Source organism: Meleagris gallopavo, unplaced genomic scaffold, assembly GCF_000146605.3.
Source record: "Meleagris gallopavo isolate NT-WF06-2002-E0010 breed Aviagen turkey brand Nicholas breeding stock unplaced genomic scaffold, Turkey_5.1 ChrUn_random_7180001957856, whole genome shotgun sequence".
NCBI classification, from domain to species: domain Eukaryota; kingdom Metazoa; phylum Chordata; class Aves; order Galliformes; family Phasianidae; genus Meleagris; species Meleagris gallopavo.
Window position 1 is genome coordinate 95,743 of NW_011217770.1, and position 17,806 is coordinate 113,548.

The 17,806-nt window shown below is 37.4% G+C and overlaps 1 protein-coding gene across 2 annotated transcripts in view; it reads left to right on the top strand.

The window, feature by feature from the left end:
* Positions 1-14,764, top strand: part of SLC36A4 (solute carrier family 36 member 4) — a 61,417-nt gene extending 46,653 nt beyond the window's left edge. Inside the window, exon 11 of one of the 2 annotated variants that reach the window (XM_010728438.3) lies at positions 12,946-14,764. In XM_010728438.3, coding sequence (XP_010726740.2) covers positions 12,946-13,004 — 59 coding nt within the window. In that variant the 3' untranslated portion in view covers positions 13,005-14,764. The other variant, XM_010728439.3, reaches the window with a different exon arrangement.
* Positions 14,765-17,806: the final 3,042 nt, after the last annotated feature.

Here is a 17,806-nt window from a genome sequence, read left to right on the forward strand (position 1 = left end):
AAAGTAGACTTCTATATTAAAAAATAAAAAAAAAAAATACTGAAAACTTTGAAATTGAATTTTAAAAAAGAAATATTTTTGTCACTGATACAAAATATATTGTAATGTCTGGACTGTTCAGAGGTCACACACCGATGAAAAGGACTCTGCCTGCTTAAGGAAGTTTTCTATTTAGAAAGATACTAGCCATGTTGCTAATAACATGTTAAGAGATTATATGAAAAATCACTTTCATTATTCCTAATTTTTTTTTCATTTCTCAAGAATCTATGTGGTCATGATTTTATTACTGCAGTATATCATAAAACTTGCTAGAAGAAAGCATACTCTGGAGTTGTTCTCTTTGGTCTGGAAAGGTTTGTTAGAAGGGAGGTCAACAATTGACTGGAGAAGCAATGTAAATGTGAAAAGCCATGTACCCTGGTTGTTGTTTTTCATTGTTTAGTTGTTCACTTTTTGACACCTTGTACTACAAGAAGATTGTCACAGACTTGCTTTTTGTTTCTAAATTGCGTGTTCTGCTTCCTCTGCTAGTGTTTCACAAAAGGCACCTTATCCAAAGCAGGCTATGGAAAATACTCTTCACCCCTAATGTCACTCATCTGAGCCAAACCTTTGTGCTTGGCCCAAGGAGAGGAATGCACCTGACTGCAGGTTGGCTGTAGGTCACTCTGGTGTAGCTCACTCTGTGAACGGAGCAGGTCCTGAGGAGCAGTGAGATCACCTCGACTCCCTTTCTAGACAAAATTGGTAATTAAAAGTTGTTTAAAAGGTTATTATTTTTACCATATCAGAAGGGAAATTAATTACAAATAGATTTATAAACAGTGATTGCTGTAGCTATCTGAAATATCAGATCTGTTCCTAGCAGCATTTTCAATACTTGGACAGTATCATTCAAGGTAAGAGGAAAAAACTAAGGGGTATTTTTGCTGGGAGAGTGCTAGGCTGTCAAGAACATGATTTTCCTTTAGTTATAATCCCCTATTTGTGTTTTTTGAATGAGAACACAGTGCAAATGATTGTTTGGGTAGAAATGCAAGTTATATACTTTTGAAATAAAAACGAGAGGAGAGGTAGATTTCCACTTCATCTGATACTGAATGCTTCTCGATTTCATTTGCAAGAAATGCGCATCTCTTCCTGCACCGTGAAAATTGTTGCAAGTTGAAGGATCTTGCTGTACTTCATAAATGGTAATACTAAGTAATAGTAATGGTAATTTACAAACTTGGATGAGTACTTGTGCACTGGCTGGAACTGGAGGGATGAAGTAGACTTCAAGTCAAAGTCTAGAGCAGAGCTGCAAACTTAGTTTGGTCTTTTGTATTAGCTGCTGGAGGCAGGCGGGATTTGATGCTGTGGATACGAGGGCAGAAGTACAAATGAAAGCTGGGCTGGACATCACTGTGGTGGGGTGAAGTAAGAAACTGTGAACAGATAGAAAAAGAGGTAGTGGGATGAGGATCAGGATCTGGAAAGCACAGAGAAGTATGGAGGCACAGTGATGTGTGGATTGCCCTCAGGCTGAGGCTGGAAGGTTATGAGTACAAGAAGCCTCCAGGCAGTGCCAGAAGATCTTCAGCAGCTGCCTGCTCTGCAGCCCTGAGTGGAGCTTTGCTGGCTGCTATCCTTTGGTGAATCAGCTCAGCTCATCCTGGATGATTCAGAAAGACCTCTTGTATGATTATAAGAAAAACAAAAAAATCTGTCTGATCATACCCAGGTTATACAGATACATCCTTGTAGTTTCAGTAGATGCTGTTGCTGCTGCATTTGTAATTTTATTTGAAGCGTAAACGTTTTTCATTTATTTTTCTCACAGATTTTAGTTAGTGCTCCTGGTATTTGAAGTTATCTCTTCAGTACTTTGAAATATTTGTTGGGGTGGAATTTTTATAATATGAAAGTTCTCTTGGTGATTTCACCTCTTCAAATGCATCACAAAAATAGTTTGGATCTGTGCGTGCTGTATCAGCTTGGATTATAGTTGGGCTTCGTGGCCAAACCTTGCTGTGGTTCAACTGAATTTCTTATATGATGGGGCTGCTGTTACTGCACACTGGGACTGACCATATGAGTGTAAAGCCTTCTAGTTTATTTCTGAAGAATCTGGAGTATCCAGGCTGAATTTTTAATAGCTCTGTAATTCTGTTAATGTCTTTAGAACTGAAGAAATTTCTACCTTTTGACAGAGAGAATAGGACAAAAATGTTCTACCCAAATGAATCCTGTTTAGTGAATAGCTTGAAATGAAATGCAGTTATGTCATGAAAGTATTTCAATCTTCTGTGCTTACCTGATTCTAAGATCATAGTAATTCTGTAAGAAGGTAGGGAGAGGTTTTGTTGAGACTAACTAGTCCTTTCCCTTCTGTGAGTACCTTCAGAATATGCTAAGCGCTCTGTGATTGAGAGAAGATCTAGAGATCATCTGCTCAAGCATGACTCAATATTGATGCTAAGTAACATCAAGCATACTCACTTCTGTTGATATGTCTCAGTGGAAATTGTGATAAATAAATTTTAGGATAGAGCAAGAATGTGAGATTTTTAATGAATGTAAATTTATTATCTACTGTCTAGCCAAGTCTTAATCTTTTGTTTCCTGCCAGAAGGGTACTAAAGATGAAACTGCTTGCTGGAGGTGTTGGAAGAATTACAAAGAAATGAATTATTGAGAAAGGAATAAAATAGAGAAGAACAATCTAAGCAGTACTTAGCTTTTAAAGACTAAGTTACTTTTGATTTATTACTTACAAGATAGTAATGAAATAATTGTTTTGTGAATTGAGAAGAGCTGCTGAAGAGCATCAGCAAATGATGTCATGAGTGGAGAAAGCTAGAGCTGAGAAGTAATAGTATCTGTTATCTGCACAAGAAATAAAGTCACATTTTTCAGGGCTATGTTCTCTAAGCCATGGTGCTCCTGTTAAAATGAAGAAATAACACATTTGAATATGGATGATGAGTTATTAGTAGAATCGTCAGCTGTTTTGATTGCTAGATTGAAATAAAACAAATTTGAATCGCTGATCCAACTGAGCGTGAACTGAGCTATTAGTGAGCTGCTTTCTGTTAAAAAAAAATAAATAAATAAAAATTAGCCTGAGCTTGCTGTGTAATTTTACCAAGAGAATAAATTCATTATTCAGTTCAGTTTATCATTTGTGCTTGTCTAAATATTTCCCAATTTTAACTCTACTTGCTGCTGAACAATTAGATACAGGAGAACATGGTATTTTCCATATCTGTTACATTGTTTAACACATTGTGCCAAAAAAAATACTTAGAGTAGGTGCACCATAGGTAAAATGGGGAGATTTAAGATCTGTATAGTTCAAACATTTTTAGTTACTTATGCTACAGAAGCAGTGTTAAGTGCAAGTTGAAGATCCATAAAGCTGTTCGCAAGGTAACACTAAGTGGCAGTCTGTGCTCTGAAAGTTTTAGCTGACTGATAGCTGAGATGCAAATAGATCTGTTTTAACGCAGAATCATAGTGTGGTTTAGGCTAGCAGGGATGTCAAAGACCATTCAGTTCCAACTCCCTGCCATGAGCTGGTTCACCCCACCAGACCAGGCTGCCAAAGGCCCCATCCAACCTGGCCTTGGGCACCTCCAGGGATGGAAGGGACCATAGCTTCTATGGGCAGCCTGTGCCAGGGCCTTTGCAGCTGGAGTAACCATTCTAGCAAGACTCCTTATAAGCAAGGGAGGGCACTGTTAATCTATTTTATGTACTCACTCCTGGAAGAGCTGGATGGGGCCAAAGAAATGCTTCTTTCTTTCTTTGATCTATAGAAGGAATGTGGGTGAGAAATGTGTCAACATTTGTTATGGTGAATCTTTCTCGGAATGACGGAGAAACAAAGCTGACTGTTAAGCTCACAGTTGCAGGCAGCTCAATTCTGTCTTCCATACCTAGCAATAATTTTAAAAGTAATCATGCCTACTTTTGTTTTCTATTCCATTTTGTATTTTCCATTTGCATGTTTATAAATATAATGAAGCAGTAACATGAAATATCTTTTTTGCTCACAGGAGTGAACTTCTAAATTGATAGGACAATACACGAGACTGCTGATTGACAAGTAATTTCCTTAACTGCAAGTGCAGTGTGTGGATTTCTTCCTGCTGATACCTATACTCAGTATAGCCATCTGCAGTGCTGTTGCCATGCTGGCACAACTGCTCATAGGATCGCACTGCGTAATGTCTCAGTGAACTGATTTGGCCTAAAAGCATCCTTAATGTTTTTTCTTTCTTCTGTATTTTTCCTCCCCTCCCCTCCCCTCCTGGAATGTTCCTAAACCTGATGTGCACTGTGACCCCCAGGCCTTTATACCTTTATGGAACCAGATGAACTGTATCCTGCAGTTTAGGAGACAGAGGGAAGGACAGGATTATCTTTAGAGTGTAGTTTTATCATATGTGATTCAACAGAGATACAGATATCATACTTTTCTCTCCATCCAACTCTGGCATGCAGTTTCTATCTCTTCCTCATTCTGGCCATTCTGGCTCTGGCATTTCTTTGGCATTTCTTCAGAAAAGAGCAGGTTGGAATCACTGATCAGACAAGACCCCAAATTGTATTTAAATATGTTGCATATTGTTTGACTCAGCAGATGTTGGGGTGTATTGCGTTTTGACTTGCAGTGATTACTGACTGACACTGTTCTGCAACACTGCAAAATATAAATTATCATAGAATCATAGAATGGCCTGGGTTGAGAAGGCCCACAGTGCTCACCTAGTTTCAACCCCCCTGCTATGTGCAGGGTCACCAACCACCAGAGCAGGCTGCCCAGAGCCACATCCAGCCTGGCCTTGAATGCCTCCAGGGATGGGGCATCCACAGCCTTCTTGGGCAACCTGTTCCAGTGTGTCACCACCCTCTGTGTGAAAAACTCCCTCCTAATATCTAATCTAAACTTCAGCTTAAAACCATTCCCCCTTGTCCTATCACTATCCATCCTCGTAAACAGCCTGTTTATACGCTCCCTTCAAGTACTGGAAGGCCGCAATGAGGCCTCCCTCATTATTAAATTATTTTTCTTCGGAATTAAATCATTTTTTCATTTCTCATGGGCTTTTCTGGTAAGGTTATGAAGGCTATATTTCTTCAGTAAAAATTACACAGAATCAGAATACAGTTGCCCTGCAAACTGGTAGCTCATTAGCAGTGCGTTTGTCTGGTAGAACAAAGTCTTCTTAACCAAATAACCCTACAGTATCAGGCCATCCCTTCTTAATTATCCATTTGAAAATTGCAACAGGCTCCTTTTGAAGTTTTATGTATTCCACAGTGCTTCAGCTGAACATACCTACTGATACCATTGCATCAGAGGGCAGTTTTGACGAAACAGCTGAGCATAGACCACTTGCTGACTGGGTGCCTGCAGCACTAGAGAGTGCTGAACGATGTTCTTCTGTATATTTTGGAATGGAGCTGTTAATTAGTATTAATTAGTTAATTTGTTTGCCTTATCTGACCTTTGTGCTATTTGGTAATACTGAGTGCTTTGATTCCGCATTCAGTTTGAGATGCCTTAGGCTGTGTACCATCTTGGCAGGTTTTTGCCAAGGTTTTTGGTATTTCAGAGAGACTTCGGAAGTGTACTTAAATGAAAAGCATGTCAGAAATATTTGTGCTGGAAAGCTCTGTTTAATATTAAAGACAGGTGTAGAGGAATTTTCTATATTAGGGCAGCAGTGAGGACTCACAGTAAGACTAGCAATAATCTTTAGTTTTTTTCTTTTTTTAACTTTTGTAATCTTTGTCCTCCAACTGAATCACATGAAGTGTATGACCTGCTAAAGTTGCTATCTGTATGTTCAGTAATTGGAAACATTGGAATCACTAGCCATAGGGAATGTGTTGTTTCACTGTGTCTCATGGAAAGAAAGGGAAGGGGAAGAGGCAATTTGTGATACGAAGGTAGGACAGTATGTGTGGTTTCATTTTATTTCCCTGGAGTAAGTGAATTTTAGAATTCTCTTAGCAAATATTCTCTTATTTGCAGCGTGATGATCTACTAAATTTCTGTATTCTAGTTTGATAGATATAATGAATCTTAAGTTACAGAAACAAAATTACTTAATATAGGACAAGTAGTGTGGATGTGTAATTGTTTATACAGAGCATTTCTCACAAAGACTGAAATGCACGATGGCAAATTGGCGTTTTTAGTTTGACTCAAATTAACTTGGTTAGCTTTCAGGACAGAGATTGATTTTCTGTGCTTTGTTTTTCCTCAAGTACCTTATAATGCATGTTTTGTAAATGAGTGATATGAAGCAAGTAAACAAATTGCACAAATTACCATTTTGCTTATAGTTCTTGGACATTATGAGACTCTTGACATTCACAATCAATTATCCTGGACTACCACAACTACCAGATTGTCAAGTAGGGCTTCTCATTATCTGGAACACCATGTGTGTTACACAGTAATTTAACTTTTAATTGCTTGTTGGTATTTTTGTATTCATTTTTATTTCATTTGAAGCGTATTACTAATGGAAACAATTATGTAATTAGCCTGAGTAAAGTTAAGTAGAATACAGAAATTTATTATGCATTCTTGCATTCCGCCAGTATGTTATAAATCCAGCAGACTCTGTCCAGGCAGGTAATTCATAAATTAAAGGCTTTCAAGGACAAGGAAAACGTACTTATATGAAGAAGCTGACTTTGAAGAACCTATTCCGAATCAGTATATATATAATGTTTTTAAAGAAAAATAATTCATTTCAAGTGAATAAATAAAAATTCCATATAAAATAAATATAATTTATTGCATGTTATCCAATACTTGTTTAGAATGAGAGCTGGGTTAAACAGCTGTACCTGTTATTTTTCTTGAATTATTTCAGTGGTCTCTGGTCTTTTTCAGCTGCATGGTGCACATGTGCATCATTATACCACTGCAGTGCAGTTAATAGATGAACTGGTATGCTCTTTCTGAATAAAGAAGATAAATCTCTGATTATAATGCTATGCTCTGAACGTAAGAGAAATTATACTGTGATTGCCATGATGATGTGGAATATTTGTTAATATTATCCATTAAGAAAGCAAATGGGATACATTTAATTTAAAACATGTTTTGAGAGTTTTGTTTGTGCCATTGAGTTTCTTCTGCATATTGGGTAATGGCTTCCTAGAAGTGATACACTTCCTGTGTATCAGTTTGACAGGCTGTAAAGAGGGAAATTCAACTTTTCCAATGATAGGAGAGGAAACCTTTCTTAATATAATGTTGGATGCTTGGTGGATTTTTTGTTTTGTTTGATTTCATGATTTTGTGGAACTTGAAAACCAGCTAAGACAGTCACAGTAACATGACGTGTGGCAAGTAAAAGATTGCAGAAAGCTGCATATGTAGATCTGCAAATCTTTGTGCTTATGTTTTGAAAGGATAACCAGTCTTTTAGTGTAAGAATCAATATTTAAATAATCTTCATAAAACAGCTATTTCCATTTAGCATCTTTCTTTTTTTTTCTTGAATTCTGAACATTCCAATCTTATGAATGTGAATGGTTTGCAGTAATGATTAAAAAGACTTTCTACCATTTGCATTCAATTTAAAGTATCATATACTATATTCCTCAGTATTAGCAGCTTCTAAAAATGAGGGAGAAGTAGAAGGGTGCACTAAATCTAACTTTTGTTTTGTGTTGCAAAGAAGAATCCATGACGGATGAACTGCTAAACTGTTACTTTCAACAGAAGCCCTTATCTCACCTCTAATGACCTATTTTTATTTTATCTTGTGCCTTTACTCTGTAAAACCATTCAATAAAAAAGAATTAGGTGTTTTCAAGGAAAACGTGTCAAATTAGAAGGTTTAGCTGCAGACGTGAACTGATTAGTTTGAAATGTAATTTCCACTGCTGAAGACTAGTTAGTATGAAGTCAGGTTTCCTAAGGAATTAAGTGCATACAATTGTTCCTTCATTGTGCGCCCCTGGTAAGTTGCTTTTGAAATCACAGAATAGCAGATGAAATTAGGGTTGGAAGGAGCCCTTGAGAATCGCTCTAGTCCAACACTGTGCTCAGAGTTAGGCTAACTTCAGACTTGTCTGAAAGAAGGCTGGTTTGAATAATGATTGCATTAATACAATTTTTCCTTAAAATGTTTCTTACGGACAGACTGAAGAGCCAGGTGTTTCCACTGCATTAAAAACAGTGGGATGAGATATTGTGCATTTTGTTCAGCATTAACTGTTTAGCCTGAATACTTAACTCTGGACTGCTATAATAGCTGTTGGAAGGGGCAGTAGGAAGAGAAATTTAGGAAGGTAATTTGGAGGGAAAAGATAGAAATACATGAGGTTCCTCACCAGATGACAGTGAGGCATGAAACAAGCTCCCAGTGCAGTGGGCATAGCCTTGAGCTGCTGGAATTCTTCCAAGACATTGGGCTTGGATTTTGGCTTGACCTCTGTGGAGCCGGGAGTTGGATTCAGTGATCATAATGGGTCTCTTCCAACTTGGGATATTCTATGATTCTATGAATGACAATGCTTTGTTCTTTGGAAGTATGTTGAGAGGTGTTGTTAGCATTTTAACTCATATTATTAGACTCCCAGCAACCAAAACTTCTAATAATTTCTCCTACGCAAGTATTTCTCTAAAATAGACAAATTACAGTATCAAGTAAATTAATGAGAAACTTCTTTTTTACAGAAACATCTCAGGAAAAATATCTTTAACAATGTATGAAATGGTTTATGTTCATTAAATAACACGTTTTTTAAAATTACTTCAACAACTCCAATACAGAATTTTAATTCAAATTGTTAATGAAGAATATGGAAAATAATTCCCTGATTTTCAAGCAGTGTGCACTTGTGCTCTATAGACTATGTAACATCCTAAAAATTTGGTTGGATCTACTTACATGTGATAGATTCAGAGTCTAACTGCGTGTGTTTAACATACATACAGCAAACATTCAACAGGTGTATTTCACCATAAATTTAGCATGGCAAATTTTGCTTCAAAGTGTTGCTCATGCTTGCTGAGGGAAGGAGAGTAGGATAAGTTGTATTTATCTGATTGATCATACTGTATTCTGATTCATGGTATCTCTAGAAATAGAGTTTGTACCGCATTGCCAGAGAAATATTGTCAACTGAAGTTGACAGTTCATCACCAAGGAATAGGATCTCCATGTATCTTTTTTGCCATTTTAAAACTTCTGTGAGTATGACAGGTCAGGAACATTGGCTAGATATACAGAGCTATTCATTAGCTTTTTGGTTGCTCTTCAACTTCCACAACTTAGGATATATACGTGTATATATATACACACATAAAATAGTGTATGTATACATATATAAATATTAAAATATATTATATAACCGTATGCGGAATGAAAGCCATGCTCTGCAGTAGCATAACTAGCACGTATAAACCATGTCATATGCATTGTGGTAAGTCCTGTCCTCCCATTGGAAACTGTCAGACCCTTGTTTATTATAGATGTATCACAAAATGTCTGATTGTTCCAACAGATTGTTGATAGGAATAAATCCATTTTTTTGTATCATGACCTCACACTGACAGCTCTCCTTCTCTCATCCCTAAATCCTAGTGCTGCTTCTCATGCTGTAGGCTAGCAGAAATCCTGTCGTCTTGTCATGTTTCTTTCTTTATAGCTTCCTCTAGATCCCTTTATCTTTGCAGGACTTAGTCCAGATGCTCCACTTTTGTTGTTCTGCATAGTTCACTTTGATCTTCCATAAGCTGGTGCTTTTTTCACTCTTCTGGTGTTAACCCACTCTTCATCTAGTACCTGGAACCCTGTTGTTTGTAAGCTTCCTGTTTTGGTTGTTTTTTTTCATCTTTATTCATATGCCTTTGCCTGTATCTTATGCTTGTCTGTATTTTAATTATATGTCGTAATTCATCTCTAGTATCAGACAGTGAGCTAGAGGATTATTAGCTTAAAAGCAGAATGAGCCATTATTATTATTATGTGTCATGTAATCAACTTGACAGAATATATTACAGATATGAAGTCTAAGTGGTTTAGCTAAGAGAGCTGCAATTACGTGGTTTGTTTCCTTTAATTATCCCTATTTGATAGTTACAGAACGTATTTCTTATTAAAATATGGAGGCAAAATGCGGCAAGTGCACCACTGAGAATATTGTAACAGTTTAATTTTAACATTTGGTGCTTAGAAATACAGGCCTGGCAAAGGGAATGCACTGTTCAATTAAGTGTAAAGTGATACATGCTAACTCTATTTGAGATTTGTTTTAAAATTCTGATCTTACTTCTTAATTGTCACCTTGAAGTTGGATATTGTGTAAAAATGTCTACTAGACTTGATGTGCTGCTCAGAGAATTGAATGAGTTTTGATTGCACGACTATGTATTCTAATTTGTCACTATTAGGAAAACTGTATAATCATTTTGGATATTATTGCTTAAATTAAAATGCTGTCTGTATGGTGTTTTTTTTTTTTTAAATAAATCTGAAATAATATTTGCTGGGCTAGATCGAAATTGCAGTGGAGTTAACTGAGGTTAAGGAGAGGTTAAAGTGTCAGGAATGAAAACTAAAATAATTCAATTTTGTGGCTCTGTTGAGCTGGATATATCTTTGATCTAATTTGTGCTCAGGTTTGTGCTGAGTCAACTGTGATAAACAGCCTGCCTCCTGGGTCAGAGCAGCCTGACGTGGTAGCATTAGTAATTGGGGATTGTTTGGCAATGCTAGCTGTTGCTCAGTAGAGAAAAAGGGACCACGGCCCTTCATGTTCTGGGGCTTGTGCATGTTTCAATGAGTCAATAAGTCTTTCAGGAAAGGCTTTGTATCTTTATAGCTCTTTTTGGTATTATTGATAGAAGAAGCCAACATCCTTTACAACTGGTTGTGTCTCTTTTGAAGCTAGGAAAAGAGCTTGAATTCTTGGTTGTATTGACCTCCATCAAAATAACTCTAGTGTCTTATTTTACCATTAATGTTCTGTTGTTTTTTTTAAAAAACTTGCTTTTGTGTTACACTCCTCTAGCTTCAACTTTTAGTCCCTGTGCCTGTTGACCTTTTGTCTGCTAGGCTTAGGGGCACATCCTGGGATGGTGACAGGGCAGCCTCTTATAAAGGGTCTGACCACTTTTCTGATAAAAAAAATTCTTTCTAATACTGCATCTGAACCTCCCTTGGCACATTCAGAGGCCATTTTCTCTCATCCTATCATTGTTACCTGGGAAGAGAGGTGACCCTCACCTTGCCACAACCTTCTTTGGTAATGTAAACAGACTTGAGTGTAGGAGGCAATTTTCTATCCTTGTTTAAGAGGATCTTTTTTTATGCAGACTGTAAGGGAATCTTTCCCAATACTCACAAAGTCTCTTTCACGTCTGCAAACCAGAAACAATTTTCAATACATTGCAATAATTTCTCCATTTTAATAATGTTCTTTTATGTTTATGACCATATTATCACTTTTGGTTGTAGTATTAACCTCATGTTCATTTGAGTAGCTGCTGTGGCTCCCAGGAAAGTAAAGCAAGATCATTGGTTCCAGGCCCACTTAGGTAGTTTATTAGTAGTAGGCCAGCAATGAGATTGTATTGCTAACTCATAGCAGTGTGTGTGTCAGGAATACTGAGTTCACATCTCCCTTAAACATTGGTGAGAATTGTCCATGTAACTCACCACGTTCTTTGCTGAGAATAAACCATTTTCTTCTACATGTTGTATTGCACATATATTATCAAATAATGCCAGTTACAAATGTTTTTTAATGAATCAGTGGCATAAATAATTCTCACTGACCATCTATTGTTGAAATTTACTTAACAGTATCAGGTATGGTTACTTAAAGGGTCAAAAAGATTTACTGCTGAGTTCAGATGTTTTACAGTTTTCTAGGAATTTCATCCTATCAGTTGGACTTAATGATAACTCTAATTTAGTCTGATTGTCTCTCTGTTGTATTGTTGTGCTCAAGATTCATGTCAAGTCTGTTTTCTCCTGCCAGATGTTCCATTTATGTTGCCCCCAGGAAAATGTTGTAAATTAGAGATGTCTTCCCTGATATCTGCTAATACATTTTAGAATGAAATTCTTGCATGAAGGTCTGCCTTTACAGCTCAAATGTATGAGATACCAGGAAAGAGCAGAACTATTGGGTTTTAAAAATATTTGTTATTTTGTTCCTTTTGTTTATGACTCATTTAATAATCCATGCCTTAGAGTATGGATAAAATAATGTACTGCTTGCTTGCATGTCTTACAGCTATAGCTGTTCCCTTTAGCTTCCATTAAGTAATAAAAAGCCACTGTGCCAGAGTTCCATGGTTTTTCTGATAAGCAGATTTGGTTAAACATTTCATTTCTGTTGCCTGTACAGACAAACTCTACATCCATACCTCTATTTATCACAGATACCTTTGATTTCCATTCATACTCATGCAGTCACAGAATTATCACAGAATTGTTGGGGTTGGGGGGGACCTCTGGAGATTGTGAAATCCAACCCCCTGCTTAAGCATGTTACCTGCAATAGATCACACAGGAGAGCGTCCAGCTGGGTCTTAAATATCTCCAGAGAAGAAGACTCCACAGCCCTTTCCTTTTCTTGTACACAAGGTGATCCAGGCCCCTAGTCACCTTTGTGACCCTCTGCTGGACTCTCTAGGAGATCCATGTCTTTTTTGAAATGCAGAGCTCAGAACTGAGCACAACACTCCAGTGGCCTCACCAGGGCATAGCAGAGGAAGATGATAATCTCCCTTGAACTACCGGCCATGCTCTTTTTAATGCAACCCAAGATCCCTTTAGTCTTCTTGGCCAAAAGGGAATGAGGCAGCATGTCAACCTCTTGTTGCTGAGGACACTCAGGTCATTTTCATGAGCTCATTTCCAGCAAGTCAGCCCCTAACCTGTACTCATGCATACAACTGTTCCTCTGCAGGTGCAGGACTCTACTTGCTCTTATTGCAGCTCATCACGCTCCTCCACCCAACACACTAGTTTGTCCAGGTCTCACTGAATGGCTGCACAGCCTTCTGGTATGTCATCAGCCACTCTTCACAGACTTCATTGGCATCAGCTGCATCTGAAACTGCTCTGAACTTGTGGGATCTCCCCACTTTCCTGTGAAGTATTTTCATTGTTTTTTTGGCGTGTAAGTTCTCAGGACCAGCATCTGTATCATCTAAAACATGTGTGCAACACTTAATCTCTAGTGAATTAAGACCTAGCTTAAACTCACAAGACGAGGATCACATAGAATCACAGAATTGCTCAGGTGGGAAAAGACCTTAAAGATAATCAAGTCTTCTCATTCTTATGAGCACTATTAGGATTACATGTAGCCTAATGTTTTTAGTGACAAAGAGATCCTGTGTTGTGTTAAGTGTAGATATCTAACTCAGTCGTAGAGCATGAATAAGTCTTTTTTGAGAAGGATGTAATAGAGTGAGAGGCAGTAGATAAAGAGGAACTGTTCTCTGATTTCAGCCCAGTTTGAGCTCTGTGATGTTAAGTTTCTTACTAATGGTAACTTTAAAAGCCGTTCTTTGGCAATAAATAAATATTTCTGATACTTCAAAGAGATATAAGGAATATAGTAGCTTTTTCATGGCTCTATTATAATTTTTATTGACAAGTATGAGAGGGATACGATAACATTATTTTCATTTTTGATGGTTGAATCCCAAGGAAAAATATGGCTTAGCTATTAAATGGTCTGTGCCTGAGTAACTTTGAGTGCTTTGCTCTTGCAGTGAGAGAGCTGAAATGACAGTAATCACAATAAGAATAAACGCAGAAATCATTGTGAGCAATTGTTTTAGCTCAAATAACTATCATCCTGTATAATATAAAATTATAGGGTTAGGTACAATAGAAATAATTGCTGTGATTAAATATGAACAAAGTACATGATAGCAAAAGAAATCAAGAACACTTTATTACTGATTTTTCTGAGCTCCTCAGGATATTCATATGTATGAGTTAATTGCATGGTGTGGAGTCTGCTGTTGGTTTAGTGATTCAAACCAAGTTTTTGTTAAGAGAATGGACTGGAGAATGACAAAAATAAATCTATGTAATTGTGTGCTATAGACAGTTTAAGAAAACTTTTTGGAAGGATTTCCTTTTTCTGTCTTACATTACACTTGAATGTTTCATTGTTACAAGATGAGTCGCTCTAGAAAAAAGCCATTTACACTTTGTTAGGTAAGGATATAGAGAATTTGGGGTGAATCCTTCCATACTTGGCTGTTAGATCCTAAATGAATAATGTTACCATTCATTTATGATTGCTTCTAATGTTTTATTTTTGCTTCCTGATGTACCAGAATGGAGGCAACTAGATCTGAAATGCTGAAACTGTTCCAAAATAAATGACTTGAGATTTTCTTCACTTGTTTTATGATTGTGGTTAAGACATGAGGATCATGTATGTAGCTGAAGAACATGTTTAAAAAAAAATTACTGAAGATTCTTGATGTGCTTTGTTGTTGTTGTTGTTGTTGTTGTTGTTGAGATAGCTTTTAGTTTTCTTAGAAGTAACAGACAAGATTCCTGCCACTAGAAGAGTTTGGGGAGGGAAAGCTCCCACAGCTGACTTTGCATAATTGAGGACACGTTTTATGCACCCAGGTTCATCTTGTTTGAATTTCTCCCAGCAGTAAAGAATAGTTGTTACTTACCAGTAGGAATAGCGGTGACATTATTTTTCTCTCCTACTAAACAATTTACATGGTGTATTATCATAATGGAAAAAAGGGGAGAAAAAAAAAAAAAAGATTATAAGGAGAGATGACATCCGACAAACATTTGGAGTCATGAAAGAAAACATGTAATTTCAGATTCATCATCATCATCTGGAGGAATACCCATAGCTTTTCATTTCTTCAGCCAAGCACAGGTTGTATAATCTGTTTTTATCTTTCAAAAAATACACTATACTTTAAAAACAAACAAACAGTAGTACAAGGTGTTATACATTGGGCAATATGTTCTGGAGATGATAGGTATTTCAAGCTAAAGAAAAATGTCAAAAATTTTCAGAGTAAAATTCTAGCACATGTAGGTTAATATTGCATGTTTGTAATTGGCTATTTAATTATTTTTATGAGTATGTTTGGATGGAAAGTGTGAATGAAGTGCAGCAATGTGTACCATTATAAATGGCATATTATGTGTGACTGTATGTTTTACTCATAGAGAGAAACACATGTATGCTTCTCAGTAAAGGACTTTGGATTCAGCAGGATGCAAACAAAAAAGCAAGAAAACATATGGTTAAACAACTATCTAGCAGTTCATCTGGGACTGGCATTTAACTGTTTAACATTAGCAAACAGAGGCAGCTTAATGAGAAATTCCTAGCTATTGTAAATGTAAATAACACTTCCGGGGAAAATGGGCTGAGAAGTTTATGTTCTGCTTACTTAGTGTTCACAGTTCAGAGTGTGATTCAGCTGCACACCAGTAGCTAATGGTGGAGCTTTTGCAAAGGTGATGTATTAAAGTGAAATTGTGAACTTGAATTGAGATGGTTTGGAAGAGATTATTCTTGTATGTCATTTCATAGTTCTCTCTTTCATTATCAGTATTTATTTTCTCTGCCTTTCTTTTTGTGGTCACTCAATTCATTGTCTTTAAAGTCCTACCCTATACAATAATTTTAAATACTCTTTCATTTCCTTTGTGTTTGGAAAAATGAAAGATTGGAGATGTGTAAGTGCTTATCTTATGTGGATTTCCTAGTAAATGTAGAAATTAAATTTCTTGAAAAACAAGCAGAATCAATACAAGCAACAAACATTTAAACATATCTGCAGAAGCAAAGACACAAAAAGCAGTCAATATGGGGCTGGCCTGCACTGTTCTGACAGTGGCATTAAGTCCTGTGTAACTACAACGCACTTAGTCTGAAATGCTGTGAAGTCAGATAAGTAATTATGTCTTACAAATTAAATCACAACTATTTTTCAATTTCCATCTCACTCCAGTGAGAAAGCTGAAAATTAAAATGTAATTGTAGTGTTTCCCTGTTGCATTATGCTAATGGATGCCAATAGATAATAGGAAATTTAAAATAAATAAACTGTACATATTAAGTAGTTGTTAAGCAAAAATAACTTTATTACTATTGACCTGATCCCAAGCTGTTGAACTGAATGAAGGGTTTGGGATTGAGCCTTCATGATTGCTGTTATATGCTGAATAAGTCTGAGAGCTGTAGCAGTTTCTGGGAGAAGAATGGGAAAAGATGAATCCTTATTTCAAAGAAGATATTGGTTGTAATGAAGTGAGAAGTCACAGCGCATATGTGTCAAAGAAAAGCGTGTAAAGACCATAAAGGCAAGGAAGTAGTGTAGTGCAAATGTCAAAATGATGTTGGTCTGAATGAAATTATCTAAGGTCATTTTTCTGAAGCAGTCAGTATTTGTCTTCTAATGCTATCACAGTCCGAGTATATATGTCACAGTTGTGTGATCAGCAGTGTCTTCCTTAGTGTGATAAAATAGGAGAGCAGGTAAATGTATCTAAGGTTGGCTCAGGTATCGATTGGAATCTATTCCTGAATTTTACTTTTTTTTTTTTACACTAAAAATTTTGCTATGGCCTAAGACAGAATACATCGTATGCTGATATAAGGATTTATTGTTAGCATAGTAAATATTTTACAAATTAACTGAAATACGGTGCAGTTGTTATTAGTCTACTTGTAGTCCGAAAGATCTATTAGGGGAAAGGGGGTCAGCCTCTTCTTCCAGGTAATAATGATAGGATGAGAGGAAAAGGCCTGAAGTTGTGCCAGGGTAGGTTCAGACTGGGTATTGAGAAAAATTTCTTCTCAGAAAGAGTGGTGAGACATTGGCACATGCTGCCACAGATGGTGGAGTCACTGTCCAGGGAGGTGGTCAAGAAATGGGCAAATGTAGGACTGGGTGACATGGTTATTGGACGTGGTAGGATGGGTTAATCAAACTGCCCCCCAGATAATTTTAGAGGTCTTTTCCACCTTTAATGATTCCATAGTCCTATGACAAGCTTCCTCATTAATTACTGAAATTGCTTTACAAAGTGTAAGGTCAATCAGGAGGTACATGACCTTCTTTAAAGATCATACTTAAGCTTCTTCACAATACAATCCTATGTTGTCTTTTTCTAACAGCAGAGGATTCATACAATGGCGTGGGTTGAGAAGGCCCACAGTGATCAGCTAGTTTCAACCCCGTGCTATGTGCAGGGTTGCCAACCACCAGAGCAGAACTTGGCCTTGTTCCTTTGCCTCCGTCACCTTAGATAGAGACATTGATCAGATCCCCTCTGCGTCTTCTTTTCTCAAGGCTGAACAGTCGCTCAGCCTTTCCTCATAAGAGAGGTGCTCCAGGGCCTTTATCATCTTCATGGCCCTCGGCTGGACTCTTTCCAGGAGATCCCGACCTTTTTTTGTACCGGGGAGCCCAGAACCGGACGCAATCCTCCAGGTGAGGCCTGACCAGGGCAGAGGAGGGAGAGGATCACCTGCCTTGACCTGCTGGCCACGCTCCTTTGAATGCCCTGTAGGATCCCATTGGCCTTCTTGGCCACCAGGGCACCCTGCTGGCTCATGGCCAACCTGTTGTCCAGCTGGACCTCCAGGTTCTGCACCGCAGAGCTCCTCTCCAGCAGGTCGTGTCCCAACCTGTACTGATATACTTGCGGCTATTCCTTCCAAGGTGCAAGACTCGACGCTTGCTTTTGGAAAACCTCATCTGTTTCTGAATCTTGCATTCCGCCGTCATACTTAGAAAAGTAGTATTTTCTCCCTG